This window comes from Coturnix japonica, chromosome 4, assembly GCF_054131305.1.
Source record: "Coturnix japonica strain WE chromosome 4, WE-NBRP24, whole genome shotgun sequence".
In the NCBI taxonomy this organism is placed as follows: Eukaryota; Metazoa; Chordata; class Aves; order Galliformes; family Phasianidae; genus Coturnix; species Coturnix japonica.
This window is the reverse complement of record NC_140666.1, coordinates 53,856,839-53,877,501: the sequence shown is the minus strand read 5'-3', so window position 1 is coordinate 53,877,501 and position 20,663 is coordinate 53,856,839. Positions and strand designations below refer to the sequence as shown.

Genomic DNA, 20,663 nt, shown 5'->3' with positions numbered 1-20,663 from the left:
AACCTGAAGTAATGTCAAAGCCCTTGATGTCATGAGTCCTATCTTCCCAAAATATTTGTTGTTATTTTCATAAAATTCTCAGCTGAAATAAATTGTGTTTCTTAAAGGGCTGTTCTGTAGATACATTCTCTTTCAGCATTGCTGTCATGGTGCTTGGTTTATCTCTTGACTGTTCTCTAGCTTGGAAGTTGGTAGAAGAAAATGGTACCTGAGCCTGCAGATGCAAGTGGAACAACATTTGTATTTGAACATTGAGATGCTGGAAATAAAATTCAACTATTGGTTATGTTGTAATATTTTAATGAGTAGAGATACGTTCAAGGGATTTTTCATTCTAATAAGTATCTTCCTTTCAGTGGGCTTTTCCTTATTTCTAAGTATGTGTTGTATTACTAATTCAGTGTAAGGGGCTACCATCTATCATGAAGAAACTTGAATTGTGCAGCATATATGCAGTTTATTCTTGTTTCTACTTCAAGGGAAAGCATATTGCTACATACGCATAAGACCGCAAGAAGTTTTGTAGGTGTGTTGTACAGTGTGCAGTGCATCATACAGTAAGTTGGTGCTTTAATCACTTTGATCAAGCTAGAGAAAAGCTGTGGCTAAGCTAGGCTGCACATTACATTGCTTGAACAAAATTGTTCCGGTGTTCTTGTACTCTTTTAAATCTGTGCTTTCCAACATTTGAAGGGAGCATGTAAACAGGAGGGGGAGCAGCGGTTGACATGGGGGGATAGTGATTGCATGAGGGGGAATGGTTTTAAACTTACACAGAAGAGGTTTAGGTTAGATATTAGGAGAACATTTTTTACTCAGAGGATGATGATGCAATGGATCAGGTTGTGGATGCCCCATCCCTGGAGGCATTCAAGGCCAGGCTGGATGTGGCTCTGGGCAGCCAGAGGGGTGGTCAGCAGGGATAGGGAGGTGATTGTCCCTCTCTACTCAGCTCTTGTGAGGCCCCATCTGGAGTACTGTGTCCAGGTGTGGAGCCCTCAGTACAAAAAAAGACATGGGGATTTTGGAAAGGGTCCAGAGGAGGGCCACAAAGATGATCAGGGGGCTGGAGCACCTCCCCTATGAGGACAGGCTGAGGGAGTTGGGTTTGTTCAGCCTGGAGAAGAGAAGGTTGCGGGGTGACCTCATTGCAGCCTTTCAGTACCTGAAGGGAACTTACTCCCAGGAGGGGAGTAAACTCTTCGAAAGGGCTGATAATAGCAGGACACGGGGAAATGGTTTTAAGTTAAAAGAGGGAAGATTTAGGTTGGATGTTAGGGGGAAGTTCTTCACTAGGAGAACCACTAGAGTGGTTAGGCCCTGGAACAGGCTGCCCAGGGAGGTTGTGGATGCCCCGTCCTTGGAGGTGTTCAAGACCAGGTTGGACGGGGCCCTGGGCAACCTGATCTAGTAAAGGTGTATGTTTGGTGGCCCTGCCAGGCAGGGGGGTTGGAACTACATGATCCTTGAGGTCCCTTCCAACCCGGGTCATTCTGTGATTCTGGGCAGCCTGGTCTGGTGGCTGGCAGCCCTGCACATAGCAGGGGGTTTGGAACTACATGATCATTGTGGTCTTTTTCAACCCAGGACATTCTGTGGATAAGCACATGCACGCATGAGTTCCATTCATGCCAAAGGGAATTCAGAGTTTGACTGAGTCGGAAGAGCTGTTTATGCACTTGTTTTGTCTCCTGCATATCCTTGTTCTCTGCTGCTGCTTCTCTGAAGAACAGCCAATGGAAGATACTTCTGGGTGGCAATGATTTCTTGCCAAATTTGTTTAAGAAAACACATCGGAAGTTTAAAACTGTTTCTGAAACAGAAACAACTGGTATTAGGCAGTTCAGTTCACTTGTTCACTGTGTTTTATGTTTAGTAGCCACAGTGAGGGGTAGAATCAACTTCTGTGAGCTTCTTGTGTCTGTGTGCAGTTGCTGGAATATGCCCTCTGATCTATCTGTGCTTTCCCCAAACCATAGCATTGCAGGTTCTTTTTCCTATGAGAGGAACATATAGTATCTATGCATTGCATTTGTTGGAGGGAGCTCTGGTGTGTGGATGTACACAGCCTCAGCCATGCATGCTGTTCTGCAGCAGTCAGAGGGTCTCAAAGCAGAACATGGAGTCGCCGCATGGGATGTTTAATGTTGGGAGGGAGTCTTATAGGGATATAGTTTTTAGTACAGCAGGAGTTCTGAGGTTTAGACCTAAAGGTAACTATGACTTATTGTGACATAATAATTGCTGTTTAATCTTATGCTCCTGTAATTTCTCTTGTTCTGTGATCTGATCAATCTGTATGTCTCAGTATCTGTGTGTGGGGAGGAAAATATGTGGACAAGCAAAGGTCACTTGCCTTATCATTTTGTTGAAGCAAAGTGCTGTTTCCTGATGCGCAGATAAATCACTTAGGCATTTCAGGGCATGGAGGTCTTTTTGCATTATGCATTATGGCTCACACCGTAGAGCTGGCCGTCTTGTGTTTGGAGATATTGTGGCATAAATGATCATGTTAGCTGCCCTCTGTTTTGCATTACGATTGGCATCGAGAAATAATCAGGAAGGTCAGTTAGAGACAATGGTTAGGAAACAGAAGTAGCAGCTCCTGGAGGGAACAACACCCGTATAGTTGCTCTCACACGCAGGGAGGAGGGAAGCCAAGCTGACGAGTAAGTCGTGCCGACTGAGGAACTCTTTCTGGCAGATTTAGCATGGCAAATCTGCAGCATTTCATCGTGGAGGCGGGGGAAGTCAGTGTTCTCCCTCTTGTGAACCCTGTGAGTGCAGTGTGCTGGCAGCAAAAAGTCATCAGGTAGACGTGTTAGTGGAGGCTTGCTTTCTGGAAACTGTTTGGAGTGGACGTAAGGTTATATTGTTAAAATTGTTTGTATCAAGAGTGATCTCACATCTGCCTGATATGAATAGATGCCTGACCTCTTTCTCCTCTGAATCTGAATATTTTGCTAAGTTCAGCAGCTTCCTTGGCATAGACTTACAGAGAAGCTGTTTTGGGTCATCTGAGGCCTTGTTGCGAGGAATAAGTGTGTGCTCAAATCTGAGGGAAGTGCTCTTGTATTAAGGCTTTAAACTATGCTGTTAGGAAATCTGGGTGAAGGCGAGGCCCCTCAGTGCTGTTCCTACATACAGCTTCATTTCTGCTGGCTTTGTCTATATTAAAGTTATGATGTCGTGCTTCCATTGTTTGGCTGTGCTGATCTAAAATCCTTAGGAAAACAACTTCAGCTGGAAATGAATGGGTGTGAACAGTTCTGGTCTGAAACCGCAGCAGAGTATGTTGGGCCAGTAAAAGCACTTGTGAGAAGCTGGGCCACCTTTAGTTGTGGTAAGCTGCTCTAAACTCCCTTCTCAGAGGATTAGGTAAAGGTCTGGGTCTGTTCTAACAAAGCCTGAGAGAGTGGCAGGGAAATGGCTGCTTACCGAGCCGTGAAAAGAAAGCTCAAGATGCTTCTTGAAGATTCTGCAGGCATTGAACATGCAGGTGAGCCCCCTGAAGTTAACTGGTGATAACAAGAAATGATGATAACAAGAAATGGTGATTGGGATTTCAAGCTTGGCTCTGACAGAGGTAACAGGACTGAAACAATGCATTTGTGCTTGTGGTAGCTCACGGTTTTTGTTTTCACCTCATCCTTGGGTGTCATTTTAAAAGAAGATGCGTGAAGGTTATAAATGAGTGGTTGTGTGATCTGTGTTGCAGAGGGAGATTTGTTTTGAGGTTGGAAATGCTTGTGTTGAGAAGGCATCCATTAAATCTAGCCTTGCGGTGTGCAATTAAGGCCTTCTGTGAGTCCAGCGGGGAAGAAATGACCAGCCTTTCCCACGGGATTTTCAGTTTCTTGTGAGCTCGCCTTCCTTAAGCAAGGCTTAAGGAAATAATTAGTGCCTTCAAAGTCAGGTGGCAAGGAATAGGATGTAGCAGCACACTACAGAACTGCCCAGGCCTTTGTCAGTAAGGCAGCAGTTTGGAGATGTGTCACTGTGCATTGGGGTGCTCTTCAGGTAGATGTCCAAAATCTCTTCAGAGCAGAGCTGTGCTTAATGTATTTGACAATTTTTCTATCATGAATGGCAAAGCTGAAAGGGCTTTCATACAGCTACGTTGTTCTGTGCTACTTGCCTTCTTTCTTTGTTTGACTGACTGATGGATCAGAGCTCTCTGTGTCAGGATTGTGGGTCAGTCTGAGTCCGTGGCGGTGAGGGCGTGCTGGAAGCACAGGCTGATCTCTGTGGAGGAGGAGACCTTGAGCTGTCCTCTGTCACAGTGAGAGCTCCAGCAGGCCGATTATTTGCTGCAGAAGGCTTCTTTTACACTGCCTGTAACACAGCCTGCCTGCAGAAATGGCTGGGTGGCAAGAGGCAGCGTAACACGCCATCTGAGCTTTTTACAGCTGTAATGGGTAGGCTTGGGGTTGTGTGGCCCTGTAAGTAACTTGTTAAGTAGCTTAAGTGATGCTTACATCAGATATTTGAGAGAGAATCTTAGGGGGCTGTGGTTGTCAATCCATGGCATCAGGCATTGGAGCAACAGTGGGAGAGGGCTGCTACTGGAGACTTGGTTGTCTATCTCCTCACTTTGTGGTTACACGTACCCCTTCTTTGTTTCTGATTGATAGCTTATTGCTTGGGAAGATGTGACAGGCTACTTTCTATGGGCCACAGAAACTGACTCTGGTCAAGCTATCTGTTGTAGTATTTCTGTATTGACGGGTGTTTTGTGGAAAACTTTGTGGTGGTATTGCAGTATGGAAACAGCTTTTGTAGAAGATGTATCTATGTCAGTGCTTCTGTTGCAGTCTGCAATGTTTCTGGTTTGGTCTGCAGATGTGAGCAGTCTGTTAAGTGAATTTTACTCATATACTGTCAAGGAAGTTTTGCTTTGTGAGATTTTTGCCAGGGCAGGCCAGAAGAGGTAGCTGCTATTAAATGTTTATGTGATGGTTTGGGGCAAGGGGAGAGAGGGTGCGTATACCTCTATTCAGATGATTGGAGAAGGAACTCATCAGCTTTGTACTGCATCTAGGTGAGTTCCAGGCTTCTGGAAGCACAATGGCGGGCAGTTTTAAAGGAAGTATTTTTGCTGATGTTTTCTTATGCTGTGACATCACACCAGAGACATAACTTGCAGCCCTTGTGGCTTTTCCTCTCTCCCCACCCCCAAATAATGTGAAATTGGAGCAGTGAATTTAATAAGATGATGAGTTGAGGTGGCGGTGTTTTTCTGTTGGTGTGAAATCTTTCTTGTGTGCAGAATTGCAGCTGAACAGCAGTTAACACGTAAATTTGCTTAATGTGGAAGTATGCCAAATGTTTAGAAAGAACTGAGATGGAAAATAAAATATTAAACTAAAGGTCTATTTTTCTTGGTAGTTCCACAGTAACAGCCTTCTTATAGCTGTGCACTTCAGTCTGCATCTCTCTCTTTTAGTTGTTGTTTGTCTGAGGACAAAAGAGGGGAGGGAGTTCTGCAAATACATCAGCACCTGTCTCGTCATCAGAAACACTGCAGTAATAATGCAGGTGTCCCTGCAGCAGAAACTCTGTTGGTGCCAGTCATGAGGACAATATTATGCCATTTCAGCAGCACGGGCTGTTAATCTTGTTGTTCCCTCCCCTTGCTTCTGTAGCAGCGGCGGCGAGAGGACTGGAGTGTACAGTCGATGGAAATATAAAGGAAGACAATGGAGAGACATTCCAGCTGCTAGACTTGAGATTTTTGCTGAACAAGGTGTTTTGATTTCAGGAGGGTCGTGGCATGTTAGACAGGAGATCTAATCATCCCAGATAAAGAGAAGCAATCCTTATTTCACAGGAAACAAGCTCTGCTCTAAGGCTTTGTGTATACCAGCAGTGATGCTGTAGTAGTGGGGTAGGCTAAGGAAGGGTCATGTGATGACATGCTTCTGGTTCAGAATAGATACAAAGAAAAACACAAAAACGTTCAGATGGAAATCAAGTGGTCAGGGTAGTCTGGTGCACTTGGCCTGTTATTCAGTAACAAGCATTTGGATTTTTATCTAAGAAAAATGGTATCTCTTGTAAATACTCATTAGATCATCACTTCTACTTCAGAGCTGTGTCATCCATGTTAAATGATGGTGATTTGTTTTGACCCCACAAAAATGACAGCCTCCGTCAGATGCTTGTTCTCAAGTTTTAATTGGAGCATTTTAAATATAATAACAGTATTAATGGCATAAGAATACTTGGTTTTCAAATGGCTTCAGATCTAAGCAGTAGTTATACCTGAAAACATACAGCCTTAGCTGAAAAGGTAAAACAATGCAATTTTTTTTTGCCTTAATGTTTAGTTTTATCAAGCCAAAATCCTTGGCCACAAATTCATTCTGGATGGTGCGTTAGGTAAGTTGCTTTGCCTTAGGATTTCAGACCAGCGTAGGTTTTTCAGTAAGTTCCCTTTCAGCTGCATAACGTATGTTAAAAGTGTAAGTTGTGTTCTGAGTGCTGAAAGGCAGCAGGCTGAGGGGTAGGACATATGAAGTTACTACTTCGCCATGGGCCATATGAGGATCTGAAGAAAACTTTTAAGCTTTCACTGAGCTGACTTGCAACTAAGACACACAAAAAGTGCAGTGAGAACAGCGTATGGGCATCGTGGAGTACATTAGGAATAATGAGTTTCTACTGATAAAACTCCAAGGTATTTCTTTATGTGCTTAATTGAAAGTTGGATGTAAAGGGTTGGATGGCCTACTGAAGTTAAAAAGAGGATGGAATTCTGAATCGTATCTAGCGGAGTTCTTGGATTGTTTGTTTGCATGGTAGATTTTGGATGCCTAAGAAAGAAATCCAGCCAGAAGTAGATGGCTGGATCTTGTCAGGCCTCAGTTGTGTATTGCTGTGCGATACATGTATATTCATTCCCCTTTTTCCCTTATGAATCCTTTGACCATGGAATGCCTAAGATGCAAAACATGTCAAAAATACCTAGCAGTAATGTGCAAATAAAGCTTCATGGACTATTATTCAAAATTGGTCTTGTTACGTTCAGAGTATTGTTTCAATTCCTCTCACTCATGCCAGTTGCAAGGTGATGGCATTAAAGATGCTCGTCTGCATAAGATAGATTTGTAGGACATATTCATATGTGAGTGACCGAATGCATTGCTAATTTTAAAGGGATACTTGCTGAAGTTGTATGAAGGATGTGTGTGGATGTGTTTGTTGTTTGTTTTCCTGTGCTTTTCCTTGTGTTTTCCTGTGTTTTTCTTGAATGATTTGACAGTAATCCCCAAGGCTGTGGGAAGTGATCAACAGATGCTCAGTGGAACTGTTCAGCAGCTAAAAATACTAAGGAGCTGTTTTTGATAGAGGCACAGGCACGTGAAGGTTCTGGCAGGGCTGCTGATCCTGGGCTGCAGAATTGTGTAAGCTTGTCTTCTTGAGGGAAGTGTCTTCTCACTAGCTGTGCATGCCCCCTTAATGCTTGGCCAGCCCTGCTCATTGGGCTCGCAATGGAAGGGAAGGGGCTCTAGGTCCAGCTCTGAATGAGTGAATGTCAGTGACTGTAAAAAAAGCCTATCCGTGGTCAGAGGAATGTGAAGGACAGGGATAGAAATAATTAGCTTGCCACTGTTGGAGGTGTGAGAGCTGAAACTGACCTGTAGCGAGAGCTGAGATTAACTTGGATCTGAGTTGCTAGATTGCAGCAGGAAGCTGGTGCGTCAGATTCTGCTGTTCTGCTGGGCATTCCTCATGTGAATCAGGGCCATTCATTGAAAGAGCATCACTTTTTAGCTGAAAGCATAAAGAATTTGAGATTTCCTTGCTGGAAACTTCTCAAAGTGGGGCAAAATTTTATTGACAGAGCTGGTAATGATTGCAGTTTCAGTCTGAAGGTGTCTTTGCAATACCTGGTGGACATGTAAACATGTGTTAAATTTCATGTTATCTCTAAGCACTTCATACTGCCCTCCAAAAATTTTTACAGCTGTGAAAGATCAATTTTTGCAGCTGTTGGAAACTGGCAGTTAGCCCTTTGGTAAAAGTAATTAAGGAATAATAACAGCCTCTCAATTCAGGTCAGTTTCAGGTGCTGAGGTTTGCTATGTGGCAGTAGCAGGTAGCTGTGCTTTGTGTGCTGTGCTCTTCAGAGAGCCTTCAGACTCCTTGTTCTCTGAGGAGCTGTTGGCAGCCTCTGCGTGTCAAACACCAAAGGCTCCACTGCCAAGGCAAAAATTGAGCAAGTATCAAATCAGGAATCCATGCCTAATAGAAGACAAAGCGTAGGAGTGATCTGTCAGCAGCTGCAAAGTAAGTTGGCTTTTAAATTGTAAGGCTCTAGAAAACAGGGGCCACCTTCCACCCCCAAGGAGAAGTAAAATGTCCACAAAGAGAATATTTTTGTCAGACAGGGTGTTTTGAGGCCTCTTGAAATACTTGTCTGGGCAAGTTGGTTCATCCAAAACAGGTTTTAGATGATGTTATTTATGAAGCTTGAATCTGAAGCTTAAAAACATTTCATCCTATTATGTTAATGACTGCAGCTCGCTCGTTCACAGCTTTCCAAGTCTGTTGCTAGCACCCTGACTGCTAGACAGTGAAACTGGATTTCACTCTGCTACTTGAGGCATTTTTTTTGTACAAAATGTTTACTACTATTTTGAGCTTGTCTGCGTGTAAGATAGAGGAATATTGTATTGTGTGGTTTCATACTGTAAGTGCTGTCTAAAAAAAATCATCTAGGAATGTTTGGCCTAAGCACGGCTTCATGCTTTTTAGTGTTTTGACTGGGTTGATGACTGCATGTGCCTAAATGCACACAGACTGTAGCAACTGCTTGCTGCCTTTCATCTCTGCAGCAGCTTTTGGATAGCATATGTTACAGTAGTGTGATGTTGGTTTTTGTAATTTATGTGGAGAACAGGGTCTTAAATGCTTGTTCTGTGTTAATTTCTTTCAAAATACTGGACAGCAGTACATACAGAGTATTCACAGCATGTCCTTAGAGAGAAGGGCAGTGGAATGGAATCTGCAAAATGCACTTCTTGGGCCCTTAAAATCTCATAGGTCTGTAACATGATAGAGGGCCAAGAAAAGTGACTGGTTAGAGCTTTAATTCCTCTGGGTTGTCCTTTAGATGTCTGTGATCAAGGGGAAAGTCTTTTAAACGGTGATAAATGCCAGAGATTCTCCTTAGACTAATGAGCAGAGCTATTCATGGCAGCCATGTAGTGATTAGATGGGTAAATAATAGCCTTTTGATATTCAGCGCTAAGGACTTTAATAGAGTGGTGCTTGTTGAGCTGTTTTCTACCATCATTCATAAACAAAATTTCAAGTATCTCTTTTGATCCCTACTGTTGTAAGTTTACCATAGAGTGCCCTAGCTTAGAGGTAGTTAAGGTACCCTAGCTTATGGGTAGGAAGTTAGAATATTGCAAGTGTTAGAGGTGCATGAAGACAGACAAGTGAGACACTTTAAATTGTACCAAGGCCACTGATGTAACAAAAAAAGGCTTAGCTCTGATCTGGTGGGTCTTTCATTGTGCTACATCAATCAAGATCAAAATTTCTCGGTAGTGAAGTTGTACGGTCTGACCAGATTTCAGCAGCGCTGTACTTGGATGTGCGATACTGGTTTCTGTGTGTTTATTTACATGAAGAATTCACATACCAAGGTAGCCAAGTGTGGCAGGCACTTCAGCTGAAAGTAAGTTTGGAGTTGCTGTCACTTTAGGCTTATGTTGTTAGTTTGGATAAAATGTATTGACTGTGGTAATAAAGTAAGACCATGTTTTAGTTGATGTAGTTTTTGAGGACTTGGTTTGTTGTTGAGTACTGGTTTTCTGTCTTAGCCATGTGGGCAGTGAGTGAAGCAGGTGAAATGTATATTTCATCCTCCTTTCTGCCTGGCTTGACATGAAACAGGTGTCGTTTTGACTTCTGTTCAATTTCTGTGTCAAAAATTCTGTTTGGAGGGAAAATATAGGAGAAAGTTTGGCCCTTGATTGCAACTGTGAGGCCCTATGGAGGCATGTTTTGACTCTGAAGATACTCACATAGGAGAAACAAGGTGGGGTATCAACGTCGCTTATCTACAGTGGTCTCAGTGCTGTTGGCAGTTCTGCATATATATGATTTGCTCAGGAGGGATAGAGAAGAACTGAATGATGTCTACAGGGGATCTGCCATTGCACAGTGAAATCCATGTTCAGCATCTGGCAGTTTGCAGTCAAAATATGGAATTGCTGAAATACTTCCCAGCTTTCTTGAGCATATGTGCACAGGAGTCCTGTGGATCAGCTTTTGTCTAGTTGAGATATCTGTAGGTTCATGTGTCAGATGGTAGAACACTACTAAAAGTGCTGTTTTTCGTGAAAGCAAAGCAGTTGCCCTGCTCATGAAATATGCTTCCTATAGAAATGTACACCTCTTGATTCTAGACTGGTAGCAAATCTTGTGCTTTCTTTCCTATTCAGCAAGGAAAAAAGAGGAGCTAATGGTCATTCCAAAAGGAGAGCATGAAAGAGTAGATAGGATTTTGAGTCTGTGTTTTGGAAAACAGAGGCTCCCGTCTATACACAGAGATGAGGGCTTGTGAAGGAGGCTTGGGACTGTGTGGGCAGCACTCAGCTTTGATATTGTAAAGCTTCATCACCTCTAGGAAGAGATGATAAAAGCATGATGTTGAAAGTTGCAGCAGAGTCTGCTATCTCAGTACTTGGAGTACCTAGAAGGAATAAGTTATTTTTCTGCTTAGAAAAATAATAGTTGGGTTGTGTGCTGGGGTGCTTGTAGCATGGAACTTCTTTGAGGTTTGGATTAATACAGCAATTAATTGCAGTTCTCAGACCCTTTAAAAATTTCCCTTTGTATTTAACACATCAAAATGAATCTGTTTAGTTAAGAAGCAGTTGAAACTTGGTAATTTCCGCTGCCTCCCCCCAGCATCTTTTTTGATCAGTATTAGCATCAACTTCCCTAGAAATGATTCTGGGCAAAGCAAAGATAAACAAGTACAGAACATGAGGTTTTATTGCTGGGTGAGAGAGAAGGAGAAATGTTGTAAAAAGGCTTTGTGGTGGGGGCTGTCCGAACAATTGGGTTATGTCAGAGTATTGTGTGATCAGAGAAGTGCCGACTGAGAACCCAGACTGATTGTTCTGATATGTGAGGTGGAGCATGTGTGTACTCTTCCACACGTTTTTAGTTGAGGGAAATAATATACATCTGGAGACTGTTAAAGGAAGTGGCTGTTTACTTGGGCTAGTAAATGGAAATGCTTTCTTTAGTCTCTTGCATCTGCAGAGAAGGTGGTATTTTAAAAAACAAGAACAGAATTTTCACCTACCAAAGTGCAGAGTTGTGCATCACTATTAGGAAGACTTTTATCACTCTCGTTGTGCATTGGATGTGGTGTCATATTGAACGGGCTGAGGAACAAAACTGCAGAGCTAATGAAACCCTCTTAAGAGAAAGGGCAATTAGAGAGAGAGGTAGAACTGCCAGCCTGCTGGGAAGTTCTGCAGCTTATAGGCTGAGGATGAATCTCTTTGAATAGGAAATGTAGCTGTGTTTCATGTCATGAAATAGTCTAGAATAAGCAGTTGATACATTTCATTTTTGAGGCTCATTTTTTGAGGCATTTCTCTGAAACAGCGCTTAGGTGAAAGCGCGTAATATGAACCTTATCCAAACTGTTTTACAAGGTGCATTTTCTCCCAGTGACTTGTGATTTTCTTGGTACTGTGGTGTTTGTAGGTAGATTGCTCTTTCCCACCTTTTCCTAATGTGTTGTAGTTGAGGCTATTTGTTTTTATCACACAGTGCTCACGTTGTTAGCCAGAAAGCATATGGGAAGATTTTTCCCTTTGAAACAAACTGCCCAGAAAACCCAGTGTCAGGGAAAGAGATGTGAGTTTCAGCAGAATGTTTTTGTATTTTGACTTATTGCTTAGCAAGTGCTTCTGTCATGTTAGGAAGAACCACAAGCAGCTAAATACTTGCTTAGGTGAGGTTTCTCAGTTAGTTGACGCAGGATTGGTTTTTGGTTTCCATTTCTGATGTTGAGAGAGCCAAGAAGCCTTTCAGCTGTTCAGTAATCTTAATTTCCAGCAGCACGATCTGTCTCTTGCCTCCTGAATGGTGGAGTAGCTCTTTTCTCCTGCTGCAGCAGTCTTAGTCTTTAGGAGGAAGACAAATAGCAAGTCCTCAGATGAACTGGTGTAAAAGTGGTCAAGTGGACGTGTGCAGTTGGCAGTGACCAGGTAGGGGCCCTGGCAAGGCTGCCGTGGGCCTGGGGAGGGAACTAGAGGTTACCTTCAGTTTGCATGTTGGAATGCTGTAGCATGTGTGAGTATTTATTAATGATATCTGTTAGATCATAAGGTGATTTTTGCAAGTAGTTCTCAGCTTAGCTTCCTAAACCAACAAGGTATCTGGGTTCAAGCTGAATTCTGATAGCATTCCTACAAGGTTTTGAATGTGCTGGGAAGGTGAAGACAAGTTTCAGAAGGAAAAGCTGTGATGTAAGCTCTCTGCTTGTATGCCAGAAGAGATGGGAAGAGGAGGAAGCCTTTCAGGACTCCTAAGATGAGTTGATTGTTCTTCTGGTTTGTCTGCCTTTAGGTTCTTAGGGCATTTATCTGCAGGAATCTGAACTTGTGATGCTCATGAGACTGCTTGTAAACTTTGGGACAGACATAAATCTTAAGAATAAAATAATTTGTACTTTATAGTGATAAACTGTATTCCATGTGGAAGTATATTACAGCTATGTTACAGACAGTAGCTGCTTTTAACGCAAGATGATTGGAGTCTCTAATGAAGCACGGGTGGTTGATGTGTGGTTTATTTGCTGGACAGTCTGACGTCTGGGTAGATTTTTTTGATTGTGGAAGAAGTGGATTTTTGAGACTTTTGAGCTCTGGAGAGGAATGCTGTTTCAGTGTGAGCTTAGTAATGTAATAAACTATTTGGTTATTAGCTCATAGGCTTCTTAGTGTGTTTATGTATCTCTTAGAGGAATATTCCTTGTATGTGATTTTCAAAAGCTTCATTGCTTCCAATGGAGAAACCATTTTGAGTCAGCTGAGGGTGGTTTGGTAAACAAAGTATTAAAAAAAATATCAAAACCTAAGCAAACATACAAAATCCCAACACTGCATTGCAGTTATATTTTTTGATGTACTAATTACAAGTTGGTTGGTTACATTCTTCTCAGATTAGACCTGTTGTTTTTCAGGTGGAATCATTTATCCTGGATCAGGATGATCTTGAAAACCCTATGTTGGAAACAGCTTCCAAATTGCTTTTGTCAAGTACTGCTGATGGTGCTGACCTAAGAACCGTAGATCCAGAAACCCAGGCAAGATTAGAAGCTTTACTTGAAGCTGCAGGTAAGTACTTGTGTCCCATACAGATTTAATCCCAGTGCACTAACACACGAGCCTATACTGGAACTGCTTGCATAAGTCTAATCCATGTGAGCATGATACAAATGCACAGTGTGAAGCAGTGTGAATGTGGCAATGTTGTGCAAGCCAGGGATGACTGAGGAACTCATTAAAATGTTCTGAATTTTTGAAAATTGATTTCATGTGAAGGTTGTGCTTCTAATAGGATACTTCTGAATTTGGATTTGTAGAAAAAAAATTAACACCCAGCCTTAGACTTGCAACCTTGTTTCAAAAACTGTGCTGCTGAATGAGGCTTTGTTCTGTAATATGAATGTTTGAAACTAGTTGCATATAATGACTAGTTGAAAAACAATGTTATAGATCGTTGCAGGTTTTAATTCATGTGCATCGTGTCTGAGTGCAGCTTATAAATTAATGTTGTAAACAGCTAATCCCTTCTGTTTTGGAGGCTGTAGTTCATTATGTTTGGAATGCTTCTGTCAAGGAATCTTGTAGGTTCAGTTTCAACTTATTTTTTTGTTGTTTGTTTCCTCCTTTCCTGGCACGTGTACCAACTTGTTGCAAATTGTCACCATGGAAGGAATAGGGAAACTATCGACTGCTGATGGTAAAGCATTCGCAGATCCTGAGGTGCTTCGCAGACTGACTTCTTCGGTCAGTTGCGCGTTGGATGAAGCTGCTGCTGCACTTACACGGATGAGAGCAGAGAGCACAGCAAATGCAGGGCAGACGGACAAGTAAGCCATGCTTTATACTGTCACATTTGTAGTTGTGTGCTGCTTAACTGTGGGGCTTTTCCTTGTGTGTTTCTGGATGCGAAATGATGAAACTCCAATTGGAACTTGTGCCAAGTTGTTGTGTGTCATCTGTGTAAAACCTTGAACAGAGACGTGGTCCAGCCTCTGCTATTTGAGAGGCTCTCTGGCACTCAGTGGATTCTGGATTACTGAACGTTGGACGGAGAAGTAAAAGGTGCCTCTCTTCTAGGCACTATTTGTGTTTCAGTACAAAAGAATCAGGCTGTTAGTAGGAATTACCGAATCCCGTTTTTCTAGTTGACAGTTCATTCTTTGTATACTGAGTGACTCAAAATAAATAGTTGTAGTACGCTGGCCAGGACATTTAAAGAAGAGCAGAACAATTTGCTGTTGTGTCTGATGCTCTTCTTTGCATGCCCCTTTCTGCCTTCAACTAATTTTTGGGTGCCAGCAGCACTGTTATCGAAGTTGCCAAGACAGGGGATATGGGAAGTAGAAGAAAGCATGGAAAATATGTTGAGCAGTACGTATGTAAGAAATATTTTTCCATATATAAAAATTTGGTCTGGTGGCACGGGTTGTGTAGGAGTCCTGGTTATGAGAAGCAGTTATAATTTGGTCTATGGTAAATGAGTAACCATTTCAGCATCTCGCATGTTTTAAGAATTCTTAAATGTTGAATAGCGAGGCTTGCAAAATTTTTCAGTAAAATACCTCATTTTTCCGTTTTCTTTATGGTTAATTTTGTTTTGATAGGACTTGTTAAATGGACAGGAGGTGAAAGGACGATGGGTGAAATGAAGTCACCCAAATTAAAAAGACTTGAGTTTGTTATTAGTGATACAGTTATTCGGAGAAGAGAGAAAATTTGTCACTCTTGAATTTCAATTGTAAAATTTTCTGCTTTGTAAGAATAAATGCATTGTATACATTTTTTTCAGAGTACTTCAGAATATGCATCCAGTAAAACCTTTTTTGACTGAAACAGAATTAGTGATAGAAGTGAAGAAGTGATGTGGGAACCAGAAGTTCTTATAGGGTTTACCAAACCAGGAGAACATTGCCAATTCCTGCAGGGTGGAGTTAGGACCTCAACCAAACCATGCAGTTGTTATAAAGTTCCATAACTTCTGTCCTCTGTCATGTGGCAGAAGTGAAACTGTTTTCTTAAGGGTGATTTATTTTAGTTTAATAGTTACAATGCTGAAAAAAAAGTGCGATAAGGCTGGTGATTTCTCTGTCCTCGAGCACCTGGGATAAGAGAACATGCAACTTTGAGTGCTTGTATGTTTGGAATGGAATACTGAAAAATAATACTAGGTTGGGTATCATTTTATTGAACTTTTGTTCAAATCCTGTATTTTCTTTGAGCCGTACCTTAAGTAGAACAAATCCTTTTCGAACTGGTGCTGCAAAACAGGAATATATGGAGTCTGTATTCTATGTAGTGATTAGTAATACAAATGAGCAGTGATTTATTTCTACTGCTGTAGGATTCTCTTTTTCAAAGAGAAAAGATTGCAAAAAAAGCTTCATAACTGATATGATGACACGTTGAGTGCATGTGCTGAGGGCAAGTTCGGCCTGCGATCATGTCCTCTTTGACCATGTTCTCTGCTTCTATAAGTGTTGCAGAACTTGGTAAGCAAAGTGGTCTTTCTGGACTCCACATGTTTCAGTTATAGCCTTGGAATGGAAAATAATAGCAGGCATGATTGATGCCACCTTTAATTAACAGTTGATACTTTTTAGGTTGTGTTTTCTTTTTAGTTAACTTCATTTTCTTGGCATGTTGGACTTCTTATTCTGCACGTAGAGAAATCTTTTCAAGTGTGGTCTATTTTCACTTCCCAATGCTTTCTATCTTACTAGCCGCAGCTTGGCAGAGGCTTGTTCAGAAGGAGATGTAAATGCTGTGCGGAAGTTGCTAATTGAAGGACGAAGTGTGAACGAGCACACAGAAGAAGGGGAAAGCCTCCTTTGTTTAGCCTGCTCAGCAGGATATTATGAGCTTGCACAGGTTGGTTCTTTTTTAACTGTTCTGTGTGTCTTATACAAAAATAGGTAGGTGTTAATTTAACGTTTTTTTCTTGTGTACACGAAGGTAGTGTTAAGATAGTGAAAAATGTCAGTAAATTGACAAATAAAGACTTGCACACAGCTGCACGTTACTCGTGCATTTTGTGCTCATTTTTCAGAGTTTCTGGCATAAAACTGTTTGTGATGGTGTGGGGGTTGTGTAGCATTTTAACTATCTCGACACTCAGCCTTGTCACTTCCCAAGGCTGCTGATCATCCTTCTGTTCACAGGTTCTTCTGGCGATGCATGCTAATGTAGAGGACCGAGGTATTAAAGGAGACATAACACCTTTAATGGCTGCTGCTAATGGCGGACATGTCAAAATTGTCAAGTTGCTGCTAGCTCATGGTGCTGATGTGAATGCACAGTCATCAACAGGTAAATAAGTGTTGGAGCTTGTTGAGAACAGCTGGAAAGCTGAGATTTGCTGCATTCTAGAACTTAGTGTGGAAAAATTGGTTTCCAATGTAGAAATTTTGTCAGATTTAAGAGTTCTGTCTTTCAAATCTTTATTTTCTGGTTCTAGGCAATACGGCTCTTACATATGCCTGTGCTGGAGGCTACGTTGATGTTGTTAAAGTACTGCTGGAGTCGGGCGCTAGTATTGAGGACCATAATGAAAATGGTCACACTCCGCTAATGGAAGCAGGAAGTGCTGGTCATGTGGAAGTGGCCAGAGTGCTGTTAGAAAATGGCGCTGGCATAAATACACATTCCAATGAGTTTAAGGAGAGCGCGCTTACCCTGGCTTGTTACAAAGGTATGTAATAATAATACCAAGGCTTTTACTTTGGTGTGAAAAGTCTCTTCAAACATGTATTTAATCTGCCTTGCTGTACATTGTGGAATTTATTTTAAGACTATAAATAAACGCTTTCTTATGCTTTTATATTGGCTGGGGTGCTGCATGGCATGTATGTACCATGAGATGGTGGTTGATATGTGGAATAAACATTAAGATACGAAACTTTTTCTGGGTCCTTATGATACTTAAATTTTCTTTTTAATTAAATGAATTGTAAAGCAAGAGGATATATGCTTTATCACAGTACAATAAACCCTTTGTAATGTAAATATTATTTTGCAAGATACTCTGCTTAGGTATAGAAATGCCAAATAGTTTGAAGGACTTTGCACTTTAAACAGTATACTTATACAGTATACTTAGGGCTTTGCCTTTTATCTGTCAGTCCTTAGGCAGTGGGACTTTCTTGCCTCCCCTGGAGTTATTAGGTAGCTATCGTGCATCGCCTTGAGGGGAGCTGAGGATGCTTTAAGGCCAAATCTTTTCAAGTAGCCAGAGTAGTTGCTGTCATAGTCAATTAAGATACATTTTATGAAAGCTATTAGAGTGGCTCTTGAAATCCTAGAGGTATTTGCTGTGGCATCTCCAAAGATTATTGTAATTGTTCATTTACATTTGTTTTCTTCTGCTTTGGTAAAATCCTTGTGCATTGTTACTGAACACCTTCATAAACCATAGTAATTGATTTCTGTGGTGATAATCAGAACAGAGGCTTTGTTTGAAAGAGGGGAGTGGGACTCTAAACCATTTCCTAACTGAAAAAAAGTGTACCTGTGATCTGAATCTTGAGCTGATGTTGGAGAGCAGTGTTTTTAAAAAAAGAAAAATGTGTGTTGAGATCAGTTTTGTATTATACCAAACAGAAAAGAAGTGAAGACATTCAAAGTTTTATGTTCTTCTCATCCATACATTTTGTCTGTATCCCATGAATTTCTGTATCGCTCTAAATGTGATGCTCTAAATCATGGAGATATGATCCTGATTTTTCTCATGTTGCTTGCTTCTTGTAGTAAGATGACATGCGATGCTTAGAACCAAGGATGTCAAGAGCTTTTCCCAAGTAAAGGGGAAAGGGTAAAAAGTCAGCGTAGCCTCATATTGGGCAATATCCTATGTTCATGTTTAGTCATTAAGCAGCTTTTTTTTTTCTTTTTTTTCTTTTTTTTCTCATAACTTGATTTTTATCTGCTTGCTTCTTGGGTCAGTCATGACTGTGTAGCAGAGTTGAGTGGGCTTGATATACCTGCAAGACTTGGAAGGTGATAGTTGTGAATTAATGGAGTGATAGATAGTAAGTACTTGCAAATTGTGATAAGGTTTTTTTTATGGTAGGAACATTCAGATGGACATACATAGTGTTTGTAGAATCTCTCTGGCTTGTATATTTTGTTCCCAAAGGCTTCGTGGGACCTCAGGTACTGTTCCCAATGCAGTTTATAAGCGCAGGAACCCTAAATTCTTAGTGTTGATGGGGAAGAGGAAGAAAAATCCCTACAAGCCAAACAAAACATCCTGATGTACTCTAGTTGAGGAAATTGGAAAATCATAATGAATTACCCTTGTCAGTCTGGTGTTTGCATGGCTCAGCTCTTTCACTTGAAGGAATGCACGTAGTAGATGCATCATTTTAGCCACTTACTGAATCAGATGATATTTATAAGAATTGTTACTAGCTTTATGTTGACTTTGAATGTATAGACATGAACATGCTGGACATCTGTTGTTACATGCTCTTTTGTTGTCTCATATTATGCTAGTATATTTTTATGGCAGTTGTGAAATGTATTTGCTGAAAGTAGTTTCTACCTGTTAAGTATTTTCTCTGTACAGGTCATCTAGAAATGGTGAGATTCTTGCTGGAAGCTGGTGCAGATCAGGAACACAAGACAGATGAAATGCACACTGCTCTTATGGAGGCTTGCATGGTAAGAGATGCATGGATTTATTGGTGAGGCATATATGCTGTCTTTTTACTTCCAGGAGATGAGCAACATGATTCCTCTCGGTATCTCTTAGGTACAGAACCTTGTTTTGTATTCTGGCTCTCTGGACATATTAATCCTTTAGATGAAAGGGGGGAGTAACTGCAGTACTTACTAAGATAGTAAAATGAGTTTTCTTGTTTCATTAGTTAAGAGTAGTTACATTTCTGAGGCAGTGGGAGGTGATTATGAACTCATCTTTTGAACAGTGAAGTTTACGTTATGTCCAACTGCAATCTAATTTTTTCAGAAGTAGCAGAAGTCAACAAGTAAGGCTGTGCTGTGCTCATTGTCCTAGAGCAGCTTCATATAAACTGCATCTTCCATTGTTACATCATTTACTTTTGGCTTTCTGTCCTTCCTGTAATTATGGTTTGATTAAGAGAGTTTTGTGAAACTCAGTTTAGAAAAACTCATTCAAATGTGGCCGCGTGTAAATACCAGTTATTTATTTAAACAAAACCTTTCTTTAATTGTCGGCTTCTGGGAGAGCAGCTTTCAGTTTATAATGGGATAATCCTTTCTACAACGATCTCCAAATGAAGTAATGTAAAGCAGATTTGTAGTGGCTGTTGAAATGTTTTTGCAATACACACTAAATATAAGAAATTAATATAGTTGTAATCTGGTTATTTGGAAGCATTTAACATAACTGTGCCAAGTTTAAGGAGTTGGTAAGCAAAGTTCTTGTCTTTCCATACTGATAGTTAAGTTTAGGTATGTGACTTGCTTTGCTGTGGTTCACCGAGACCCTTGCTCTCTGAAAACAGCATCAGAGGCTTTTTGGGGTGCAGATAGTAAAACAGAAGGGAAAATTATTAAAAACCCTGATTAATGAGAGTTCTTCTGTTTCTTGTCTATTAATCTGAAGCAATCTATTTTCTACTCTATTTACAGTTGTCTTTTTTTTATAGATCCTCGACTCTTGAGACAAAAGCTAATTATTTTTTTTTTTAGCTAATTTCTTGTAGTACAACACATGCTTGTGAAAATACAGATGTAAAAGGTTATGCATGTGTACATGTCAGTGCTGAAACAGCATAATTGATATCCAGTTTAAGACAATTCCAAGCTTTTGTGGTAAAGAAAAATATTCTGTATCAGTGTCTTGATGTGTGTTTGTGTGAGCTACTAGTAAGCTGAACAACTGGGTTTCTAATGTGTTTGTCTTGTTGTGAACTTTGTGTGTTGTTGTGACTGTGGCCATGGAAGAATGCCATAAACACTTCTTTATACTTTACTTATTTTTCCTTTTCCTGAAATTACAGCACTTAGGACTCTAAATTCACCCACAGTTATGCCTGTTTCAGGAAGGTAATGGCTTCAAATAGGGTGATCATTAACTAATAGTGATAGTTTTCTAGAGGTCATTAGAAAGAAAGGCACACAGATTACTGAGCGTTCTGTTTCTTCTTACCCTTATATTAATAGGCTTGCCATTTAGTTATGGCACTGGGGAAAAACTATGGTCACCTTTATTACAGCAGAAAGCAGTTGTCATAATTGACTGAGAAGTGGTTGATGTTATCAGTACATTCATTTGTGTTTAAGAGAGGGAGCAACTTTTGTGGCGGTTCTTAAAAAGGTGACAGTCTGAAATACAGCAAAGGTTTCTCAAACAGGAAGCAGAAGCAGTCA

The 20,663-nt window shown here is 40.9% G+C and overlaps 1 protein-coding gene across 8 annotated transcripts in view; it reads left to right on the top strand.

The window, feature by feature from the left end:
• Window positions 1-20,663, top strand: part of ANKRD17 (ankyrin repeat domain 17) — a 78,248-nt gene that overhangs the window by 23,476 nt on the left and 34,109 nt on the right. For all 8 annotated transcript variants that reach the window (XM_015861522.3, XM_015861521.3, XM_015861518.3 and 5 more), the window contains exons 2-7: window positions 13,226-13,379; window positions 13,981-14,137; window positions 16,031-16,178; window positions 16,469-16,616; window positions 16,765-16,998; window positions 18,874-18,968. In XM_015861522.3, coding sequence (XP_015717008.2) covers window positions 13,226-13,379; window positions 13,981-14,137; window positions 16,031-16,178; window positions 16,469-16,616; window positions 16,765-16,998; window positions 18,874-18,968 — 936 coding nt within the window. The remainder of the gene's footprint in view (window positions 1-13,225; window positions 13,380-13,980; window positions 14,138-16,030; window positions 16,179-16,468; window positions 16,617-16,764; window positions 16,999-18,873; window positions 18,969-20,663) is intronic.